Below are 24,010 nucleotides of genomic sequence, written 5' to 3' on the forward strand. Positions count from 1 at the left end.
CATAGTGCAGATAAAAGTGATGGGGGGTTGGAGTGGCTGTGACAGAGACACCATTCACCCTATTACAAGACACTTCTCAAGCTGGCATTTTAAGATCTAAAAAAAGTTGCATAATGTTGCTTTAAATGTTTGTGCTTTCATTCTTCTACCTGGTTTGTTCACAGGGGACATGTGTATAACAGATATGGCTGTCATACAAGGTGTCACTGTATTCACTCACTGCAAATTAAGTCTATATGTCACCCAAATAGCATCAGACCGGTTGAGAAGGCACTTATTATGGTATACTTTAAGCAAGAATTTCAGCAATGGCAATGGCATTTGTTTGTTTAAAAAGCCATATATGAAATTATGTAGGCAGTGTGGGTGACCCTGAAAGCCATGACAGTAGTTGATTTTTGCATTGATGTATTATTTATTGTTTTATTTACAAGGCCTTTGTCAGAAGTTAATCCCTATATTGTCCAATTATACATATGTTGATGAATTGCTTTATAACTTAATTTATTATTTGACTGAGTGAATTCATCATTGATCAGAGGAAGTAGAACCCCCTCAGACTGGGCCTTTTATCCAATCTGTCCATTTTGCAGATTGGCTGAAAAGTCTCATACACAGCATCAATGTGGACATACACACATATGACAAATATGTAGACTATATAAACTGTATCACTTAATAGTTATGGACGCTGGAATAATAACTTTGTATTAATAGAAATACTGGTCTAGTAGTAGTAGTAGTAGTCATCGTCCGTAGAGTCACTCTCTTTCTTCAGGTCGTACTCAAACATCTTGGATCTACTGTAGAGGGTGATAACACCTGCAGAACAGAGGCTCAATGTTAGTTTCTGTGCTAGCTTAACGAATAGTACAACATTTTGTGAAGCACATTATTTTGGGCGAGATTGAGATGAGAGGATTGATACCACTCTCTCATCTGGCTGTTGAATAGGAAGCTGGAGCCAGGAGATGGTTATCTTGGCTTGACTTATCTTAGCTTAGTGTAGCTTAGCTTAGCTTGAAAGCAGGTCTAGCTCTGTCAAATGTTAACAAAATCTTCTGACTAGTACCTCTAGAACTCACTTATTAACATATAACCATCACTAACTATCAGTCAACTCTCAATAAGAAAGCCCATAACTGTATTTCCCTTAATGTTACAAATGTCACTGTCTTGAATTAGATCTCAAGTCAGCCTTAAATGTTACTCACCATCATACAGAACAGCTGCAGTCACCTTGCTGGTCAAGTCAGGGAAGGCCTGATCCACCTGCTGGGGGAATCCCCGGTCCATAGTCCTGCTGGCCTCATCATAACTGAAGAAACACAGACAATAATTAGATACATTCAACGAAGGTATAAGGTAAAGAACAGCTAATTGGCCTACTGAAATGAGAAATGAACATATACTCCGAACACACCTGTAGTAAGAGTTGCCCACAAAGAACAGAGTCTTGCCATATTCCTCGTCATGAAGGGCCGCATCAATTTTCCTCACACCTCGCAACCTAAACCTCTTTCTTATTCTTTTAGGATAGCCACGTACAAGGCTATTGTCAGAATAGGCCCACACTCTGCGACCTGCAGGAAGGAAGAGTTTTTTTAAAAAAAAAAGAAAAAAGCTCACAGTTGATTTAGGTACGTTTGAAAAGGAGCCTCTGGGAGTTGAGGAGAACACAGACCTTTAAAGAGAAAGATTCTGCCTGACTGTGGGTTTTCATAAGCAGCGTTGATGTTGATGGGGGCATTGGGCCAGGAGTCTGTGATGAGACTTTTCTCAAATGTATTGCTCTGAGGGTTCTTGGCACAGAAGAAGCTGAGAACACACACCAACATAGCCATTTTGTAAGTTACTGTAAGGTGACTTTGGATTCAGATGTGTTAGCGATCTACTGTATGTAAGTCTGTCTGATACCTGTCCTTGAAGAAGAGTATTTGTCCTCGCAGGGTGGTGACAGCGTCCCAGACCGTGGCTGGATCACAGACATCGGGGCTGGTGGTGGTGGTTTTGGTGGCGGTGTTGGTAGTGGTCGAAGAACTGGTGGTGGTTTTGGCGGCAGTGTTGGTGGTGGTCGGAGCGGTTGTGGTGGTTGGGGTGGTGGTGGTTGGGTTTGAACCTATAGGTTAAACAAAATGAGTCACAGAAAAACAGTTGAACAGCACCAACAGGGATCGTGCAAGAGTTTGTTCAAGTTTTAGGTCAGGTGCTGTTGGTACAAATATTCATAAGTGGACTGACAGGTCGTACTAACCATAGAGAGACTGGATGCCGTTGACGTCATCCTGGGGCAGAACGAAGGTGTCAGGGTTTCTGTATGAGTACGTAGGGAACATGAGAGCCCCACTAACCCGAGAGTGATCCAAACCCAGGGAGTGGCCAAATTCATGGGCAGCCACAATGAAGAGGTTGATGCCTATGGAGGATACAGAAACACTCCTAAAATCCTTAATTTTTCATGTCAAAATACACACAGTAGAGTTAATTTCAGCTCATTTCTGGCTGAAATATGAGGCCAAAGTGCCAAGACCTGCAATACCTTTTAATGGCTACTTGATGTTTACTTTAACCATAACTTATGCATACTAAAGGGCATGCTCGCTTTCAGTGACACTTGCTAGCTTGCCAATTCTGTGTCTGGCAGTTCATAGTTAAAACAGGACAGTTAATTGATTGATTGATTTACAGTACTGAGCTCCTAGTATTTGAAGCTGACTCGTGAGGCTCCACAACCTGCCATTGCTTTAAATAAAAAAAATGGTGCACTGGACTAAGCAGAAATGGCACGACTCCCTCTACTCAAGGGCTCTGGCTTTGATCACCACTCTCCACCTCTTTGCCCATTTTTGGACCATCTGGGACTTAGGTAGAGTTGGCAACTGCCAAGATGGCAACAGCCTGAGCTGCCATAGTGAGATTCACAATGGCTCTTCAGAAACCTATGGGTGATGTCACAGAGACCAAGTGCATGTTTTATACAATCTGTTGAGTTTGAAGAAAAACTAATTATATACAGTTTGCTAGTCTAGGCCTGTGTTTCATGAGGGTACTATATACGGTGGCCATAGATGTGATGAGTTATTGTGAGATGATTAATGGGAGAGGAAAGAAGAATATAGAGAGTTATGTTACACAAATGCGTGCTCATTTGGAAATGTTCTGCGATTTTGCTTTGTAATCCTTTTTGGATTAGATTGGTTCCCTATAACTCTTGCTTTTCTTATGCTATAGAGAGAGAAAGAGAGAGAGAGAATAATTACGATAAACAAATGTATGTAAAATGTACAATAACTCTCTCTGAAGTGGCAGAATAAAGTAGCACACAATGGCAATTCTCAAGTGCCTCAGTAACGCTTGGCTGATTGGTCTTAGTCACCACTGTTGTCCCATGTTGAGCATAAGTAACAAACTCACCTCTGTCTGAATCCATGTACAGTGTATATCATGTCAAAACATTAGTAACTAAAAGAGACACTATGCAGAGCGTTCATGACAAACTGACCATTATTTGAGCGGAAAGTAAAGGGCTCAGCATCGTCGAAATGAGCATCTCCTCCAATGCCGGGGGATGGGCCGAAGGCATGAGCAAGAGTGCCATCAGGGCCATCGAAGGGGTAACCATCACCATGTGCTGTTGGCAAAAACATATCAATGTCAGGGGCTAAAAACTAGCACAATTAAATTTACTTCCTTACATTGTTTTGCACAAACCTGAGCTAAGCTACTTTTATTTCATACTATAAGATGCAATACCAATATCAAAATTCAGCTTTATATATAATATAATACAATATAACAAGGACTACTTCTTTATGGAGGTCCACAGTTGTCACAGAAATATTAATAAAGAATTCAACTAATTGTACAATAAAAGGTATCAATGAATGAATGTATCAATTCAAGTTTTAATCTATTCATAAATAGACTTTATGACGAGGTAATTCCTTATTTGATATTTTAATGGGCAATGAAAAGAGAAATTATAAATAGAATTTACAAGTTGAATATAAATCCATCAATAAATAGCTCAAATTAAAAAGGAATTTACAAAAACAACATTTAAAATTTAAAAAGAGTTAAAAAGACATTAATGATTGAGTCCTCAATTGATGAGTTTATAACTATTAACAAAAACGAGTCTGTGTCTTACTCACTATTATAGGAATCGCTTAAAGCTTATCTGCGTGGTCAGATTATTTCTTATTCTGCTCATCGCAACAAAACCCGTAAAGCCAGGGTAGATGAACTCCGCTCTAAAATTATGGATATTGACAGACAAAATGCTACTAATCCATCCCAGACTTTAGTGAAACAGCGTCATGACCTACAGGTTGAATTGGACCTCCTTACAACAGCCGACGCAGAGCGACTTCTAGTACGTTCTCGTGCTACTTACTACGAGCATGGCGATAAACCGAGCAGGCTCCTAGCTCATCAATTGAAACGTCAAACTACCTCTCGATTAATTACACAAATTAAAGACAACCTTGCCTCCGACCCCACATCTATCAATGACATTTTTAAGAATTTCTATTCCTCCCTTTATAATTCGGAATCATCATCAGACATGACAGAAATGACTTCCTTTCTTCATAATCTTGAAATTCCCAAAGTTGATCCCCCTACTGCTGATGGGCTTGATGCACCTTTGACTCTGGAGGAAATTAAGTTTTCTATCAAAGCCATGCAAAATAACAAAGCACCTGGTCCAGACGGATTCACTGTCAAGTTTTATAAGAAATGTATTAATAAATTTGCCCCTCTCCTCCGCTTTATTTACAACGAATCCCTAGAGCGTGGTTCATTACCCGCAACTTTAACCCAGGCCTCCATATCCCTTCTCTTAAAGAAGGGTGAAGATCCTACATCTTGTACCTCTTATAGGTCTCTGTCGCTCCTTAATGCCGACGTTAAGATTTTGGCTAAAATATTAGCAACTCGTCTTGAAAAGGTTCTTCCTATAATTATATCAGAGGAACAGAATGGCTTCATTGGGGGGCATCAGTTGTTCTTTAATGTTAGAACCCTTTTGAATGTAATTTTCTCTGGACATTCTTCTTTAAACCCAGAAGTAGTTATTTCGATCGATGCAGAGAAAGCCTTCGATCGGGTAGAATGGCAATATCTTTTTGAGGTTCTACAACGGTTTGGTCTGGGATGCAAGTTTATTTCTTGGATTCGACTTTTATATACTTCCCCTCAGGCCAGCGTCCACACAAATAATTCTCGATTATTTCACGTTGTCACGCGGCACCAGACAGGGCTGTCCCCTCTCTCCCCTACTTTTCGCCCTGGCCATAGAGCCCCTCTCAATTGCACTAAAATCTCTTCCTCAATTTCGTGGTATTTCTCGCTCTGGCATGGAATTGAAATTGTCCCTGTATGCGGATGACCTTCTTTTATATATATATCTGACCCACTGACTACTATTCCACCAATTTTATCTTTGTTAGAGAGATTTGGCTCTTTCTCTGGCTATAAAGTTAATCTCCTTAAAAGTGAATGCTTTCCTATAAATTCCCTCGCTCTAACACTTAAACAGTCTGATATTCCTTTCAAGCTCAGCCCCTCAGGGTTTAAATATTTGGGGATCAATGTGACCCGCACCTTACCCTCTCTCTATTCTGCAAACTTTTCTCCATTGCTTGCCCAGGTTGGGGCAGATTTCAAGAGGTGGAACTCTCTCCCTTTGACGCTGATAGGTAGAATTAACGTGGTGAAAATGAATGTCTTGCCCAGATTTCTTTTTTTGTTTCAGTGCATTCCTTTATTTTTGCCCATACGTTTTTTGTAAATCTTTAGATCAGACAATCTAAAACCCCCAGAGTGAAGAAGTCCTTACTGCAAAAATGTACTTTTGAAGGTGGTCTTGCCTTACCAAACATTCTTTTATATTATTGGTCAGCACACATACACAAATTGACTTACTGGTTTCAATCTCCACCTCCACATCTCTTATGGTGTAAGCTTGAGACTCAATCCTGTGTATCCTCTTCACTTGCTGCTTTACTCACCTCTTCATTGCCTATCAGTCCTTCCAGTTTCACAAAGAATCCTTTGGTACTCTCTACCCTAAAGATCTGGATCCAGTTAAGGCGTCACTTTAAGTTTCTGTCTGCGTCCACTCTGATAATCATCTATTCCCCCCATCTCTTATGAATACTTCCTACAAGTTATGGCAAAGTCGAGGCATTAAGGTTTTCAGAGACCTCTTTAAAGACGGCATCTTTGCTACTTTTTTACACCTTTCCTCAGATTTCAACTTACCTACATCCCGTCTGTTTCTCTATTTTCAGATTAGACATTGTGCTTCTTCTCTTTTTCCTTGTTACCCCTCCCTACCTGTTAATCAACCATGGGACGACCTCCTGACATTGAAACCCCTCCAGAAATCGCTAATATCCAAAATTTACAACATGCTCATGGCTCTTGACACTCATTCAGTTATCAAAACCAAAAACGCTTGGGAGCGTGAGCTTACTACACATCTGACAGATCAATTTTGGAATAAGGCTGTACACTGTATAAGCTCAACTACTCCTTGTGCCAGGCTTCAGCTTATACAGTTCAAAGTATTGCACAGAATCCATTTCAGCAAATCCAGACTGTCTGAAATATACTCTAATGTTCTAGACCAGTGTGATAGATGCCATGCCTCTGCCTGTAATTTAAGTCATATGTTTTTTTTCTGTCCCACGTTATACAAATTCTGGGCAGATTTTTTTTTACGATTTTGACAAAGGCTCTAGGCACCCAAATAAAGACAGACCCCTTTATTGCTATATTTGGGGTCTCACCGGCACAACTTGGTATTAACCCCTTACAATCAGAAGTTTTATCCTTTACTTCTCTTTTGGCAAGATGACACATTTTACTTCTGAGTCAACATCTATATCTCTCTGGCTCAAGGATGTTATGTTCTTTCTCAAAGTGGAGAAGATGCGTTGTACAGTGAAAGGCTGTTCCAATATATTTTATTTTTTTCCTTTTTTTTTTTTTTTTTTAGCAGAGTGTACTTTAATCCTTTAATTACAACTGTGTCCACACGATAGTCCATTTGTATTGTCTTATTTCTTGGAAAATATTTACCATGTTTTTTTTTGTTTTTTTGTTTTAGACAGGTTATTTACTTTTCCTAATGCGGAGACAATGTTCAGTGTTCCTATTATGTTAAAAGAAAAAACAATAGGGCAACACCTGTATTTCTGTACTGTGCTATGTAATTTGTCCCTAATAAAAAATTTAAACAAAAAAAAAAGACATTAATGAATAGGGTTGTACAATTAATAAATTAATTTAAAATACTTCTGTACTTCACTGAAGTCACAATGAGACTGTAATGCTTTTACTGTAATACTTTTAGATCATGGTATTTCCATGTTAACTTTCACTTGAATATGAGTTCTTGTTCCACCACTGACAGTTATTGTGTACTCACCTCCGCTGCCGAAAGAGATCATGATGTCAGCGGTGCCGCTGTTGATTCTTGTGAATGTGAGAGGAGTGACTTTGGCCCAAACCTGCAGAGCTTTCTCTATGGAGTCATCCACCTCTGACCTGGAAATGTCAGGTGTGTAGTTCACTATCCTGTAGGACAGAAAAAAAGAATAAAGAATATGTTAGGCAGACTGCTGTTACTCTTTCTCACTCTTTTTCTCTGTGGATCATTCACCTGTAGGTGAGGCTGTTTTTCTGCCACTTTTCATCCTCTCCAAATACGGAGTAACTAGCTGGTTTGGTGTCTGGATTGCCACAGCGGGGCTTCTTCATCATCTTCAAGGTCTCAGCATCTGGTATCCCGGTGATCTGGAGACCAAAGAATTTCTGCATCTCTCTCAGCTTCTCAGTCATCGGGCTGATCCCCCGTCTGAGAGTAGCCTCGTCTGTTAGGTTGAAGAAATTCTTCAGGTAGCTCTGTTTAAGAAGGAGGGAATTGAATAGCTAGGATTCCATCCTTTTTTAAAATTATTTGATGAACAATGAAAGTTTACAAAGTACATACTGAGATGCAAAAAAAATAAGAGAACATATGCATGTCAAATCAAAGGAAAAAAAAATACATACATACCTTTGCAAAATTCTCATCTTTGTTTACTGGCATGCAGTAAACTGCAACTGCCAAGCTCAGTACCATGCATAGACTGCAAGACCTCATGGCTCCTCGCTGAACGAGATTTGTTTGTCTGTGCTGGAATAAGCTGTTATATAGGCTGGACAGTGGATGCATTGCGAATTGGGCATGTTGAGCAACTACCTTGAGTCACTGTCTCAAGAGTTATTCAATGTTTGGGTGACAGGAGAAGATTTGATTTCTCTTGCTTAAGATTATCTTGGGATTTATATTCTGACATTGTACTTAGATTTTAACACAGCCTGGATTCAGAGGTCTTGACTAACAAAGTGACTTCTCTCACCCTCAGGCAACTCTTGCAACTTAAAAGACAGACGTGTGTTGTGGGCGAGCACAGACAGTGTTACGTAGTAATTGAAGTAACACAGATCAGGTTGTACAATGTTACCAATCAAACACTTCAGCTGAATAGCTATATCAACTAAGTTTATGGATGTGAATAAATATGAGTCATTTTGGCATCATTAGGTTCAAATAAAATCAGGTTTTATTGATTATAGTGAATAAATTCTGCATCGTATCTATAAGTGCCATTTATACAAAGAACCTCATTGTTTCTCAGCTGATACAGAAGTTGTAAATGTTACTTTCGTCCGCTAGGTTGTTTTCTTATTTATCCATACAGATCTATTTCAGTGTGTATTTATATATCTATATGGTTATCATTTGTACACTATTGTAAGTGGAAATTCACTCTGGGGTTACTGTTTCTTAACCCGGACACAGGGAGGAGCAGCATTATCTTCCTTGTGCAACTTGTGCCTTAGGTAAATTGACCAACACTAGTAAGTGCAGACAGTGTGGATTAAAGTGCTGCAACAGAAAAGCCGCATCTACATCATTTGACATATACACTGTCAGAGGAAGCTTCACCAGCACCTATGTGAGCTTGTGAGACATCTCATTTTGAGGCTATAAAAGCTGCCACTCCTCTGTGAATGCTTTCCACAAGACTATGTTTTAAGTGTTTCCATGGGAATTTGTGTCCATTCGCACAAAAGAGCACTTGTGAGGTCAGGCACCAGTGAGAAGGCCTGATGCGAAATGTGTTTTAATAAGTTCCATAGGTGTTCAATAAGTTTATTCGAGCTCCTCCACACTGAACGCATCTAACCATGATTTATATGGACCTTGATTTCTGCACAGGGGCACAGTCATGCTGGAACAGCAAAAAGCCAACCTTAAACTGATGCCAAAAGTGTACTCAGCAAAAATGTCTTCATATTCTTTCTCATTAAAGAGACCTCTTACTGTAAATAAGGGCCTGGGCCCAAACCCTGAAAACAGCTGTGGGGATTTGGGAAGGAAGTCTGACACGCTAAGTGGCAACACTCACACACCCTACAGGGTCACATGATGTCTCATGATCACATGATTGAAATCAGGAAGTGATAAATGTTTGGGAGATGCCAGTCAGTCTCTCTTTGTTCTGCCAGCCAACTCTGCACAGCTGAGCTGGGTTCACCTCACATGCAGGTATGGGGGGTTATTTAGGTGTATGCCGGTTCAGTTACTAAAACATAGGTTTAATACTTATTTATTCCATTTTATCAGGATAGTCTAGTGTGTTTGCTCCTTGCGGAGAACACAGACCACTGCATGGCCTTTTCATATTGACGGGATCATCACATTGTGACTCCAGCTGTGGAGATATGGACATCAATATGCTGCACTTGCATAGTTCAACTACACCTGCATAGTTACTGCGATGTTGACAATTGAGAATACCTGCCAAAGAAAGGACCAGACCAGTCACTGTTTTGTTGTTAAATCATAGGTCTTTGTGAATTCAACTTGTTTTGGTTCTTTTTCTTTCTTTTGTTTTTGTGTGTTTCTGGGGCCAATTGTCAGTTGTAATTCTGAGTGAATTAATTTATATGCGCTGATGCTGGTTGTTCTCCTCTTACATGTGCTCTCTTCTTAGGCTGTCTCTGTATAAGGCCGGATTCGCACGGGTGTACTGCTCCTCTCCTCGGGGTGACCACACGGGTGAGACACTGTAGTGGTGTGTAGTATACCGATAACTGCAACCGGGTGTGATATACTGTAGTGGTGTATTGCTATTTTATGTGTTTAGTGTTTGCTGTGTTGCATGTGTGTCCCGGTGTTGGGTTTGCTGTCTCTTGTTTCTGGTCTCGCCAGGGGCCTCCTGAGGAAGAGGGATCTTTGCTCGTGCCTGTCCGACCTTTTCCTGAGTGAGGAGTTCCAACCAGTTATCTTTTAAAACATTCTATTCATAATATCCCAGACTTATTGCTTTTATACTGAATGTTTGGTATTTATACTAATTGTAATAAATTTGTTACTTTTTATACATATTTGCCTCATTGTCAACTGTCCCTGTTGCGGGGAAGATAACAGATAGCCACACTACATATAAAGGAAAACTGAGGGGTCCCCTCTGCCCACCATCAGGGGGTGGCGTTGTCAGACAGTTACGTGGTTGTGCTGCTTGCCAGGCACCACACAGCCTTGGAACATTAGCCCTTCTCCACCAAATATAAATTTTGGCGTAGGTAGTGTTCTCCTGGCAGTAGCCAAAGCCAGGTTTGTTCAACAGAGTGCCAGATAATATAGCAGGATAGAAGAATGTGTTTCCACTGCTCCAGAGTCAGAGAACAGTTCGCTTCACACCACTTCAGCAGGCACTTGCCATTGCACAAATGGCGATGTGAGGCTTTCGTGCAGCTGCTCTGTGAGCAAAACCCATTTCATGAAGCTCCAGATTCACAGTTCACTTGGTGCTGTTGCTTCCGGAAACAGTTTGGAAAGATGAGAACTGTTCTCATTCACTCATTGGCCTCATTCTGTGGGTTTGTGTGGTCTACCACTTTGTGTCTGAGCTGTCATTGCTCCTGATTTATGGCAGGGCAATCTACACTTTTGATAAGTGTTTTGCCCGACGGAAATGCAATAGCCATGCAATGTTTTCAATTCATGCATCAGTGAAAGATTTTGGTCTCGTCTATGGTAATCAGACATTATCCAGCTGCTATAGTGACTGCCCAATTGTATCGTGCAAAAAGATATGACGATATCTGCAACATAACAAAGTTCTCCAGGTGTGCAAAATGAAAGGTAAAGTACTGAGAATGACTTTTGCTGTCAGAGATAGGTCATTTCTGTTGAGCGACACTTATCAATACTGTCAAACACCCCATCATAAATCAGGCTTTACAGCTGTCTGGGCCGGATCTAGTAGGGCAGACATTTTATGAACTTGCAATGTTGACATCCTTTGACAGCATCACGTTTAAAGTTACTGACCTCTTCATGACCTTATGGAGATTTCTTGGCAATTAGCTGGATTGTATGCTCCTGTTAGCAGAGGAGGTGGCAGAAACACCTGAAATGACAATAATTAGTATAGGTGTCCACTGACTTCTGGACATATATTGTACATATTTGTTTACCGCTCAAAAATACAATTCTTAGCATTTGGCAGTAAAATGTCATGTTATGCGAGGTCGAGGTGAAGTCTCAACAAATGAGTCTTGAGTCTTTTGCGCAAGATGTGGAGTGATTCTTGACACTGGTCGGGAGGTCGTACCACCACTGAGGTGCCAAAAGAGAAGAGTTGCTACTTCACTGAGCGGGTTTTGTTTGCTCTCAGCGATGGGGGGCCCCAGCCAGCCAGCTGATGTAGAAGAACACACACACAATTTTTATAAATGAATAACAGTCTTGTGTGTATATATATGTTACCTCTTTTATTTTGTATATAATGTTGCTTGAAGTGAACATTCATGTCATGTTTGATGTCCCAGTAAAAGTTGTCTCTTTTGTCTTAAACTGTTTTTTCGTGTTTTATGACTGGCAGCATTGATGCTATCAGATCTAAATGAATTTGCAGTCGGATTAAAATTCCTCAATGTTCTTGTCTTGGGTAAGACAGCTTAATTATGTGCATGAATCAGCACGGCTGTTTCCTAAGGCACATTTCTAGCTGTTGGTGGTCGGAGAAACTTACAAGAGAGTGAGCAGACATTAGTGGAGCCCTCTAAACTCCCTTGGAGACTTTTCCTCCCTCTTTCTATTAACAAAGCTCTTAAGTGATTCTAGCTTCTCCAGTCAATATTTTCGGATCATTCTAGCAACATGGCTCCATTGAGGACAATGTTTGCCTGTTGCTCAGTCAGCTGGTCCAGATGGGAAATATCTCAACAATCAACAATTATTTGATTTTTGCATGAAATTTGGTACATTTTTTGTGGATGCATTGTAATAATTGCCATCACCAAGGAGGTTATGTTGTCACCTGTGAATGTGTTGGTCAGCAGGATTACACAACAACTACTGCATAAATGCTTTCAGTTTACTGACCTGCAGAAGATGAGTAGTAACTAGTTGGAAATTAAGCTACAATTGCTCAGTTCCATTCAATAACTTGCTGAGGGGAAGTTACTAGTTACTAGTTGGAAATTAAAATTGCATGATCATAAGTTAAGTAGAACCCAGTTGGAAGTTTGCTGGAAATGTTTTAAAGAAATGTCCAGGTATTTCTTTTAACTGCTTGTTGGTAAAATAGCAGAATACTATTGCTTAATCATTTTGGGGTATTTTTACAAACATTTTCAGTTAATTATTGGGGAGGTAATGCCAAATAAATTTCAGAAATGTTACTTTGTAATTATCTACTTACCATGATATTAACAGATGTTGTAGGAAATAATCATTAGCCTGTTTTTCTTCGCAGTTTTCCGCTAAAACAAGCACATTTGCTTGTTACACAGTTGAAAACGATGATATGACCCAGATATACAGCAGAAGCTGCACATCAGTGTCTGGTTGACAGTCAATAGTAAGCGTGGTGACAGTCAATAAAATAGACATTATTGTCTATCAGATGCAAACAATTGTTCCACAGGCAGCTCATAACCATAATCATTACCAAACAGCACCTTTGTTTGATGTGATGACTCACATGTTATAAGTGAGTTTGCATAATGAGCTAAAGTGATGTTTGTGGTCAATGCAATACAGTGCAGAAACAGACACATACTCACACACACACGCAATCTTACTTGCGTGACAACATGGACTCCCATTCATTTCCTGGAACCACAAACACTATGTGCCACACCCAACCCTTACACTTAAATTAAAGTGATTGCTTGAGTCTTTTTTCTTTATGGAGTTATTTGTTAATAGCCATTTTTTAGCCGTTTAAAATGCTGGGACAGTGGTGAAAGAGGTGGTTAGAGTAGCCAAAAATGTCCTCAAGCAAAAAAAAAAAGTAGGCCTATTAAAGTAGAAGTAAAGGTAGTGATCAAAATAACTAAGTTGAGCACAACATTAATTATTGAAGAAATGACTTGAGTCATGAGTAACGCACTTCTGCCTTTTGTTTGATGTGGATCTGTCTAATAGGATTATTTCAACCACAGATGGTCTTGTTCAGAGGTAAAAAGGGGGAACCACATGAACATGTCCTGGTTAGATAAAATACCACAAATACACCAGAACAATATTTCCAGTGTGTATCTCTCAAGTGTGAACAAAATATTTCAATATTATTATTGTATTAAATTACAATGATATTATTTGCTTGTTTTTGCTATATTATGATCTGAAAAAGTAGTTAAAACAAATAGTTTGTATGTGCTAAATAGATAGTTTGTTCAGCCAGAAAGAGTGTCAACATGTTACAGTGTCCTTGAACTTTGATAAATCCAGTATAGATGTACCAATTCCCAGTAGGACCACCCACCATATCTAGCTCCCGCCAATAGAGAGCCAGAGTCATGCCATTTTTTGAGTGAACATGAAGATTTATTGCCATGTGTACAAGGAGACTGAGAAAGTCTTTGGCTGCTAGTAGGAATAATAGTCAAATCAAAATCAAATCAAATCAATCTTTATTTGTATGGTGCTTTTCATACAGAAAAGTAGCTCAAAGTGCCTTACAGAGATAAAAAAAACAACAGAAGAAAAGAAACAGCAAATAAAATCAAGAGAAGAAAATTAAAAGAACCCAACCCTCCCACCCCCACAGACATGCACAAAGACATACACAAATACATACACACTCATAACCACACTCACACATACACACGCAGACACACACCCACACATACACTAGCTGTCACTAAAGAGACATGGCTGGGCAGCGAGACCTGAAGCGTGGAGGAAGCTACCTTTGGGGGCCAGCCACACTGAGAGAGATCCCGTATTTGTAGCTGTGAAGCATCCCGTAGATAGTAGTTGTGAAGCATGGCTGGTGTGCATACATTTAACTTATGCGTTTTAACACTGCAGACAGAGTACTGCTTTCTGTCATTCCGGGGCTCTGATGACTTCACAGCAGCAGCCTGCTGCACTGAGCACTGCTAACTCATCTTCAAATATGAGTGGTAAATTGAACTGTCATGTGGAGGAGTGGCTGTCAGTGGCGGTCCGAGCCTGCATGATGCCCTGGGCGAACCTCACCTTCAGCTGAACCTATATAACTACTAACCAGTAACTACTGATGGTTAACTACTGCGGTGTAAATGTCAGTTTTCAATGCCAACTCAAACAGGTGCTATCACATACTGTAGCTGCACATAGCTCTCTGATCAGAAAATTACAATTTGTGCACCTGGAGTTTAGTTCAGCGCAGCACTTAATGAGACGTAAGTAAGCAACCTGTGTGGCTTTATGACATGACTCTAGGTTCATGTTCTTTGTGTTGTGTCTTGTTGTGTCTTGTGTTTCGATTTCCATGCCCTCTTGTGTCCTTTAAAGCTCCTGTTTGTAAGATGGTAAAGCTGACGCTTTGGGTTTCCCAACTCGTCAGATACTGACGCTTTCAGACAGTGGACGACCCGACCCACAATCCTAAAGCGTCAGTATCTGACGAGTTGGGAAACCCAAAGCGTCAGCTTTACCATCTTACAAACAGGAGCTTTAAGTTTCTCCTCTATGATCTTCCCTCTGTCTTCTCCCCTTCCTCCTTGTGTTTGTCTCCCCCTGTCTGTCAGCATTGTTACCTCCATGCTTTCTCCTCTGTGCCTTCCCCTCGTTATCTCACCTGTCCTGTTCCCTCCTCTCTCTCCTCACCTGCTCCTCGTCCCCTCATCAGTGTCTTGTATAAAAGCCTGTGTTCCCCATTCACCCCTTGTCCGTTCATTGCTTCTGTTCCTGCGTCTGCTTCTGTCTGGTGTTCATGTTCTAGAGATGTTCCCAGTGTTTCCCCATATGTCTCCAGTCTCTCAGTGGTATGTGTTTTTTTTTTAGACTTTGATTCTTGCATTCTGCATTTTTGATTTGTACTTTGTCCTTTTGTTTAGCTGTCTTGGTTGCTACTTTGCTTTTGTCCCTTTTTGTCTAGTTTTTGGTCTTGCTCCCTTTTTGATCGGTGATTTTGGTTGGGAACAGATCGCCTATAGATATGTACTTTATATGACCCCACTTCAAAAATCGCTTTTAACCCACTGTGACACTTTACATGGATGGCAATGTCAGCAAGTAGGTCAGCTGCTCCTTTGACTGGACTACCATGAAATTTTCTACAGACAACCACGATCCAGATGAGGCCCACCAACTTTGGTGACCCTGTGACCTCTCTTGTACTGCCACCCAGCAGGCCTAATTGTCAGCTATCCAGTCAAAAACTATATAAACATCTACAGGATGAATTGATACAGAATTTTGTATAGATTTTCTTGATTTCCAGCCCTATAATCTGTGACTTGATCTCATGACAGTTCCTCTAGCCCCACCATGAGGTTCAAATTTGTTTTTCAGAGTGAAAGAGCTCAACAGCTATTATTGCCATGATGTTTGGTACAGCTGTTCCCGTTCCCTTTTTAATCTGGCACCATCATCTGGTCAAAGCTTTTATTTGTTCAGTACTTTGGTTCATGACTCAGCACCTGCAAAACTTAAGACATGCCCATCACTCTCTGCTTTGTTTTCCGTTTAGTTCTTATCAGCAACTATTGGAGTGCTATGTTGAACTAAGATGCTGAACATGGTAAACATTATACCTCTATAGTATAATAAAGCATCAGGGTGTGCTTGGTTCTGTGAAGCATTAATGGTAAAAAAAATTATCTTCTTAGGTTTCTTACATGGTGATGTTGTTCCTTCTAGTACAATTATTATAATGCATACATTTGTTTTTGTTTTTTCCTTATAAACTCTAACTGGAAAAAAATGGTGATGCGTAGTTCAAGTGTAAAACAATCAGTATTTTCATTGTCCATTTTTAAGAAGAGTTATCAGCCCATACAAACATTCCTGAGAGAGTAGCCTGAAGGATAATGGAGTTAAAATGCACAATGTAATTTAATACATTTTATATTAAATGACTTTAAATCATGTAATCTCAGAAAGCTTGATATGAATGTCATTCGAGTGGTGATGAGTGAGCAAAGCAATGTTTGGTAAAGGGCTTCCGATGGGAGAAAAAAACCTCTAATTGTAACATCTATTTAGTATTTTGATTATCGTGCAACCAGGTCGACAAGGGTGATTGCCACAAAATCTTCCGAAGGGCAATTGAAGAAGTCAGAGCAATAAAACAGCTTTTAATTGCTGCTGTTGTGACTTCATCTGGAGATCTACCAAAGATAGATATACAAGTTGGGACAGATTCTCTTTTCCAAAATTTCAGAAATTTATATTAAAAAGATGATCCTGAGGAGCAAGAACAGAAGAGGTGGGTCAGGTAACAGATGCTCTGGGAACATCTATTACATTTCTCATCCAGTCTGCCTGGGTGTATTTCAACGGGCAAGTCTGGCAGTGCTGAAATTAATTCTTTGCAATACGTTGATTTGTATAAGGCTGAGTTTTGCACAGCTGAAGGAAGAGTTTACGGCATCCAGAAGTCATTTGAAAAGGTAATATGCAGTTCGTTCTCCGACTGGGTTTAAATTTTGTTTATGGCAGAGCTGGAGATAAGATTGTTTTTCGGATTTTTATTTTCTTATTCATAATGCCAATCTCTTTTCACATTTTTGTTTTTTAATCATGAGCATACAAACATTCATACATTTTGTCACAGTGGTGTACACATCTATGTGGACATGTGCAATTAATTGTAACAATATGTGAAGTAATTTATGTAACATGTTCCAAATTCTCAGTTAAAATTCTTGATACACATATCAAAACAGTTATACAAAGGACAAAAGCAATAATCAAACAATGAATATTATGTAAATTCACTGATATTAAATAGGATTGTATTCAATGGCTAAAAAAGGTGCTGTTCTCAGGAAGGCCATATAACCAGTATATACCCCCTTGGTGTGTAATCATATATTATTAAATGTACTCTATATTATAGACATTTTAATGCTGGTGTCTTCATCTTATTCAAAATTCCTCCATGAGCAGCTTGGCTAGTAAACTGGTCTAGAAGTTAGTGCAGCGCAGGAAGTAGCTGTTCCCCAGCACACGGAACAGCCTCTTGCTCCTCAGGCTGTACTCAAACATGTAGGGTCCACTGTAGATGTAGGTGAAACCTGCAGAACATATGCTCATTGTTAGTTTCTGTGCAGACTTTTTTCTCATTTCAGTCGTCTTGACTTGTAAAAAAAAATGTTTAAATGTTACTCACCTCTGTACTGGAAAGCCGCAGTCACCTTGCTGGTCACGCCGGGGAAGGTCTGATCCACCGGCTTGGGGAATCCCTGGTCCATGGTCTTTCTGGCCTCATCATAACTGAAGAAACACAGACAGTACTTGGACTGATTCACCATCTTGTCAACCAACATCTTATTTATCATTATTATTATCAATATCAGATTCATGGTACATCACGTAATTTGAACACACCTGTAGTAATTGCTGCCAACGAAGAACAGAGTCTTGCGAGAGTGTCGATCATAGAGGGCCGCATCCACTTTCTTAACGGTTTGGGGCAGTCCAAGGCTGGAAAGCGGTTTAGGATAGCCACGTACAAGATCATAGCCACTGAAAGCCCACACTTTACGACCTGGATATAGATGAAAGGAAAATGTTTTTTAGTAAAGGCATGTTGAGGTAATATTGCAGTCAGATTTGGCGCTTTGGGTAAATGCAGAGAACAAACACATCACCTTTAAAGACTAAGACATTGTCTAGTTCTTGGTTTTCATAAGCAGCGTCAATGTTGATGGGGGCATTGGGCCAGAAGTTTGTGATGAGACTTTGCTGAGGTGTATTGCTCTGAGGGTAGCTACGCCAGAAGAAGCTGAGAACACACAGGAACAGATAGAAGTTTATAAACCAGCTCCAGATATTTCAGATATATTTGAGCATTCTATTGTATGTCTACCGTACCTGTCCTTGAAAAAGAGCATCTCTCCGCGCAGAGTGGTGACAGCATCCAGGACCATGGTTGAGTCACAGGCATCGGGGGTCGTGGGGGGCTTAGGTTCAGGCTTATCAGGATCCTCGTCAGGGTTTGGACCTGGAGGTTACACAAAGTGACATCATCAAAGATTGTGGAGGAGCTTTTTCAAGGGCTGTTTTTGCAATCAGGCATCAATGAACTGAAAGGTACTAACCATAGAGAGACTGGATGCCGTTTACATCATCCTGGGGCAGAACGAAGGTGTCAGGGTTTCTGTACGAGTACGTAGGGAACATGAGAGCCCCAGGATCATTAGAGTGAGACAAACCCAGGGAGTGGCCAAACTCATGGGCAGCCACAATGAAGAGGTTGATGCCTATGGAAGATACAGATACACTCCTTGAAGATTATCGAGATATTTCATTTACTTACAGTTCCTCTCGATGTACAGTGTATATCATGTCAAAACATACACTGACAGAATCATTAGTAACTAAAAGAGACACTATGCAGAGCATGAATAACAAACTCACCAGTATTTGAACGGAAAGTGAAGGTCTCATCTTCGTCGAAATGAGCATCTCCTCCAATGCCAGGGGCTGGGGCGAAGGCGTGAGCAAGAGTGCGACCAGGGCCGTCAAAGGGGTAGTAATCACCATGTGCTGTTGGTAAGAACATATTCATGTCAGGGGTTGAAACCAACAGAGATAGAAGACATTAACTGGAATTGTGTTAAAAAAGGCAAATCAGAGTTGGGTTTACAAAATTAATCTATGTTCTATGATTGGTAAGCTGTCCAACGAGATTCAAGGCACAGAAAACTCATGAAGGTAAAGCTGAGATGCCACAACCAGTAAAGTGAGGACAGGGAGAGTATATAACTGGGAAAGACAGGAAAAGTTATTGTGTACTCACATAGGCGGCTAAAGGAGATCATGATGTCAGCGGTGTCGCTGTAGATTCTTGTGAATCTGAGAGGAGTGACTTTGGCCCAAACCTGCAGAGCTTTCTCTATGGAGTAATCCACCTCTGACACAGACATGTCAGGTGTGTAGTTCTCTATCCTGCAGGACAGAACAATATACTACATTAATTACATGCATTACCTAAAGGAATTTTTTCTCACACGTTCTCTCTTGAGATCATTCACCTGTATGTCAGGATGTTTTTCTTCCACTTGAGGCCATTTCCAAATGTGGAGAACTCGCCGATGTGGCCGTCTGGAACGCCACAGCGTGGCTTTTTCATCGTTGCCAAGGTGTCACCATCCAGAGTCCCCGTGATCTGGAGACCAAAGAATTTCTGCATTTCACTCAACTTCCTGATCATCGGGCTCATCCCTCGTCTGATAGCCGGGCCGGTCTCGTCCGTTAGGTTGAAGAATTTTCTCAGGTAGCTCTGCAGGAAAGAACAATGAATACGTAACTATATGTCAGCTGTAGAACCCACATAATATGTAGGAAAAAGGGATTTGTTTGATAAATCACAGAGTTACAGCTGCAAAACAAGCCTACATACCTCTGCAAACTGTTCATCCTGAACAGTAACCTGCTGTATTGGCACGCAGTAAACTGCGACTGCCAGGCTTAGTAGAACGCTCAGATTGAAAGTCTTCATGTTTCGCCAAATGCGATTTGTGTGTCCGTGCTGCAGACAGCTGTTATATAGGCTGAGGACAGGATGTGTTTAGAAATGTCATCCTCAACTCAATTACTCAATAATCCTTTTATGGGTAAGAGAGGTAGTTGGGCTTTGATTGCTCATTCAACAAAAAAAAAAATTCCAAAATGAGACACTGTCATTATGATGACATGAAACAGGAGGGGGTTATTTTAGGTCACAGAGTATGATGGGAAGACTTTGAATACATCAAGATGAAAACAAAGTCATGAATCTACCTCTACCTCTACTAAATTATCATTACTTTTACGTATTTTTCAGTTTCACATGCAGATTTAGTTTAAGTTGTTTTGTATAATCGGTTTCAGTTGTATTTCTAATGGAAATATGTACTTCCTGTTTGGGCTATCTTAAATCTTCATTTCACAAAAATTAAATGAAAGGACAAATGTATTTAAAACCAGAAAAGATATGAACGTGTATATTTAAAAAAGTTTTTTTTAAAATTTATCTGGATATGGATCTGTTCAAAGATACTGAAACAGATAGACATGGATAGGTTACATGTAGTGAATTTTACAATATATGACCATTAATAAATGGTAAATGTTAATTACCAACAGTTTTAGTTAATTGACTTTTAGCTAGCCATACAATGCTTTATAAACCATTCATAAAGCAGTTGTAAAGGTTTAAAAATACAAGTTGTTACTTAAAAATTGACATCCAAATAATGTTTATAGATGAACTACACAATAGTTATTAACATTTACTTTGGAGGTATTATAAACATCAGTTGGAATGCGACAGAATCATTTCTTAATGCATGGCATATAAAGCATTTCATTGTTTGTTAACAGTCAAAAAACTATTAACTAAAGCTTGATAACTATAAATGTACCATTTATTAATGATGGTTTTGTAAAGTGTTACCCTTCAAACGACATCTATACATTCTTAGTCATGCAGATGGTTTTAGTGTCACCTCTCAGAGGCCTGACAGCATTGTTTGTCATATTGTCTCATATGACCTACAGATTTTTCCAAGTCTGTCATCAATAATCTGACATTGACTCATGAACCATCAAACTATTGTCGCGTCTGTGCCATGTGATGATTAACAAAAGTCCCGTAACTCTACATTTCAAATAGAGGTCAAGGAAATGTTGTATTGTACCTGACATATAGACTGTTGTGCAGATTATTGAAGGTTATGTAAGATCAAAGATCCCAGGAGTGAAGCTAATAGTCAGACATCTTTGCATACTGTTGGAATAATGAATCTCATACAGGGCATAACTGTGTGTATGTGGCAGAAAGCCCAATACAGACAGGCACAAGATGGACTACGACTTTTATACTGGTCAAACATCATTAATGGGAGAAGAAGAGCCTCTGAGTGCAAACTTTATTTTTTCCACACACATGACTAAATGAATACCAGTTATATTAAATCTTAGCATACTTAAGTATACTTGCCAGATGAATCTTTAGTATCCTTCAAGTATAGCAATGATTAGTTGACTTAAAACGTGCTATTTTGGAAGAACTAATTTAGCACTGAGTATAGGCCTATTTGGATTCTAATTCAATTGTAGAAAAGCACAGTCTGAAGTGTATTTAGTGTATTTTTTTATGTACTGAAGTGGAACAACTTCAAATATACTTTATACACTTTAACTATATTGCAATGTTCCACCACAGAAACCACAGGTTCTTGGAAATATACTCCTCCGGGGAGGTATGAGAGTAGATGACAAATGCTCTTGGTGATTGGCAGAGATAAGGAGAGTGACTGGGACAGTGCAATGGGTGACTGTTGCCAGCAGTTATTCAATCTCGCTCTGATGCAGTTATCAATGCAAATAGTCAGACTGATTAGCCCCTTAAGCGTGCTAGGCAGATCTTGTGTTGCTAACTCGTCCTGCAAACTGTCTGATAACCCCTTCCATAACAAGAGGACGAGCGCCTGCTCGTTCCACCCACTCTCTACCATGAGAAGAATAGAGAAGCTTGCGGCGGACTGTGTGACCTGTCGTTACCCCAAAAATGTTTAAGCAGCTTCTTAGCCTTGAACTGAGTGATTGAAAACCTTATGCATTTCATCTATGAAGGTAGATAGGTATAGGTAGAGATAACAGGTGAGTTTCCCTCCCCACTGAACTGCTCTAGCCCTTAACAAATTCATGATATAAACTGTGCAGGCTTTATACCTGGTATAATTAGAAGGCTGCAAGTTGAAAACATGAGAACACTCAGGAATAAATCTACCACTGGTGCCTCACTCATCGGGGAAATGCTCCAGAGGGGGATTAAAATTTTCTTTAGCAGGGGAGAGGGGAAATTGTTCAGAACTACAGGCAGGTGGGTTAGAGAGGGGCTGGGGTGCCGTCTAGTGAGTTGGTCAAGTTACATACTGAGTTGAGAAACACTACAGAGTCCTTGGAAGGAGGTCAAGATGTTTTGGAGCATGTTTTTGTGTCTTCCTATGAGGATCTCTTGAGCGTTGAGAGCATGAGGGATGGAGTTTGGGTTGTTGGAGTCTGGCCATGTTGGCCAGATGATTCTGTGAGAGGTGGACCCAAAAGTGAAGCCAAACAGGTAGTGACTTGAAAGATGAATTTATTAATCACAAGAATGATTTTGCTGGTTGGATGAGATGGTGGGCCGGAGCACAGGCAGAGGGCTCCCTGGGTGGTGCAGGTGGAGACTCCTGGTTTACACAGGAGGCTTGCTCAGGCAATTGAAGTTGTGAGGGGTGGCAGAGTTGCAGGAGGCCGGATGACGAGCTGGTTCTCAAGTGTGAACCAATCACACTGGAAGAGGAGAAAGGCAGGATTAAAGCCCTGCCGAGTGAACACAAAGAGGCTTTCTAAAAGTATAAACTCAAGAGATACTGAGAGTGTTCAAGTACCCCTGGAGCTGGCAACAATAACCTGGCACCATGCAGGGGGGTGGTCTGGGTATAATGCAGGTGCTGATTACCCTCATTGTGCTGTAGATGTGTGGACCGGTACAGCTCTGACCAGCAACAAAGCCATGCCCAACCTCACCAAGCACTAAACATGGACCACAAGCAGGCCACCACAAAGTCAAATTGTAACAACTAGACTAGAATTATTCTTTTCAAATGTAAACAAATTTACCTCCTTGGAATTCAGTATACTTTTTATAGGTATGCTGAAGTACAAAGGGACATAATAAGAATCATATTTGTCTAAAGTAAACTATATTACCAGTGTATGTAGCTATATGCAATTTAGTGTGCTTTTTAAAGTGCATAAGTACTTGAAATGCACAAACATTTAAATGCACTGTTCACGGTTTATCTATAATTAAGTAAAAGTACATTAAGTTCACTTCAAGAAGGCATACTGACAGTGTAATACAAACAACATGAAAATAAGTACACCTTCTGTCATCACACTAAATTATCACTATAAATATTTTCAATTTAGTATACTTTAAAAATAGCCTGAGTAAGGAAGGGCACTTAGAAATAACACTAAATTATAACTTGAATTACATGAAAACATCAGGATACTGAAATGTGTATGTCGAAGATACACTTTTGATTTTCACAAATATGTAAGAAAAACAAATTTCAAGTAAGTGCACCTTAGAAATTACACATCACTTTAACTTAAAGCATATTTTTCCGGTAATGTTTTTCTAGAAAGTGCACTATAGTACCATTACTTCAAAATGTGTTAAAGGTGTTGAATATAAAAATTGGTTCAGAGTATGATATTGGTAAATCTTTTAGATATTAAGAGATGGTGTATCACGCAGCTAGGCTTTAAATGAGGGGTGATTTCCACAGGAGCAAGATTTTCCAACAGGTAATTAAAGAGGCTGAAACTTAACATTAGTTTGAATTGCTGTTGCGGTGATTTCATCTGGAGGTCTACCAGAGTTATATGAGGGGAAGGACACTGTATTGTATCAAAAAATGGTTGCCAGATCAGATGCTACTCATTTGACCAGAACAT

At 40.0% G+C, this 24,010-nt stretch overlaps 2 protein-coding genes across 2 annotated transcripts; both read right to left on the reverse strand.

Annotated features, from left to right (window-relative positions):
* Positions 1 to 407: 407 nt before the first annotated feature.
* Positions 408 to 8,171, reverse strand: LOC115593694 (matrix metalloproteinase-18-like). The gene is made up of 10 exons (XM_030437296.1): positions 8,069 to 8,171; positions 7,673 to 7,914; positions 7,439 to 7,587; positions 3,503 to 3,631; positions 2,255 to 2,416; positions 1,918 to 2,119; positions 1,685 to 1,818; positions 1,424 to 1,583; positions 1,215 to 1,318; positions 408 to 822 (listed from the first exon to the last, which is right to left on the reverse strand). Exons 1-10 carry the CDS (start codon positions 8,153 to 8,155, stop codon positions 728 to 730), a joined length of 1,464 nt encoding a protein of 487 aa, XP_030293156.1. The 5' UTR covers positions 8,156 to 8,171; the 3' UTR covers positions 408 to 727.
* Positions 8,172 to 17,072: 8,901 nt separating this feature from the next.
* LOC115594790 (collagenase 3-like) lies at positions 17,073 to 20,041 on the reverse strand. The gene is made up of 10 exons (XM_030439041.1): positions 19,917 to 20,041; positions 19,549 to 19,796; positions 19,314 to 19,462; positions 18,932 to 19,060; positions 18,613 to 18,774; positions 18,386 to 18,515; positions 18,163 to 18,296; positions 17,900 to 18,059; positions 17,682 to 17,785; positions 17,073 to 17,586 (listed from the first exon to the last, which is right to left on the reverse strand). Exons 1-10 carry the CDS (start codon positions 20,013 to 20,015, stop codon positions 17,477 to 17,479), a joined length of 1,425 nt encoding a protein of 474 aa, XP_030294901.1. The 5' UTR covers positions 20,016 to 20,041; the 3' UTR covers positions 17,073 to 17,476.
* Positions 20,042 to 24,010: the final 3,969 nt, after the last annotated feature.

This window comes from Sparus aurata, chromosome 13, assembly GCF_900880675.1.
Source record: "Sparus aurata chromosome 13, fSpaAur1.1, whole genome shotgun sequence".
Taxonomy (NCBI): Eukaryota; Metazoa; Chordata; class Actinopteri; order Spariformes; family Sparidae; genus Sparus; species Sparus aurata.

Coding starts and splice junctions, on each gene's coding strand:
- LOC115594790 (XM_030439041.1), bottom strand. CDS start 20,015: ATGAAGACTTTCAATCTGAGCGTTCTACTAAGCCTGGCAGTCGCAGTT. Junction 19,797..19,916: donor AGGATGAACAGTTTGCAGAG/GTATGTAGGCTT, acceptor TCTTTCCTGCAG/AGCTACCTGAGAAAATTCTT. Junction 19,463..19,548: donor AAAAACATCCTGACATACAG/GTGAATGATCTC, acceptor TCTGTCCTGCAG/GATAGAGAACTACACACCTG.
- LOC115593694 (XM_030437296.1), bottom strand. CDS start 8,155: ATGAGGTCTTGCAGTCTATGCATGGTACTGAGCTTGGCAGTTGCAGTT. Junction 2,417..3,502: donor TACTTTCCGCTCAAATAATG/GTCAGTTTGTCA, acceptor TATCCTCCATAG/GCATCAACCTCTTCATTGTG. Junction 2,120..2,254: donor CGGCATCCAGTCTCTCTATG/GTTAGTACGACC, acceptor TTTAACCTATAG/GTTCAAACCCAACCACCACC.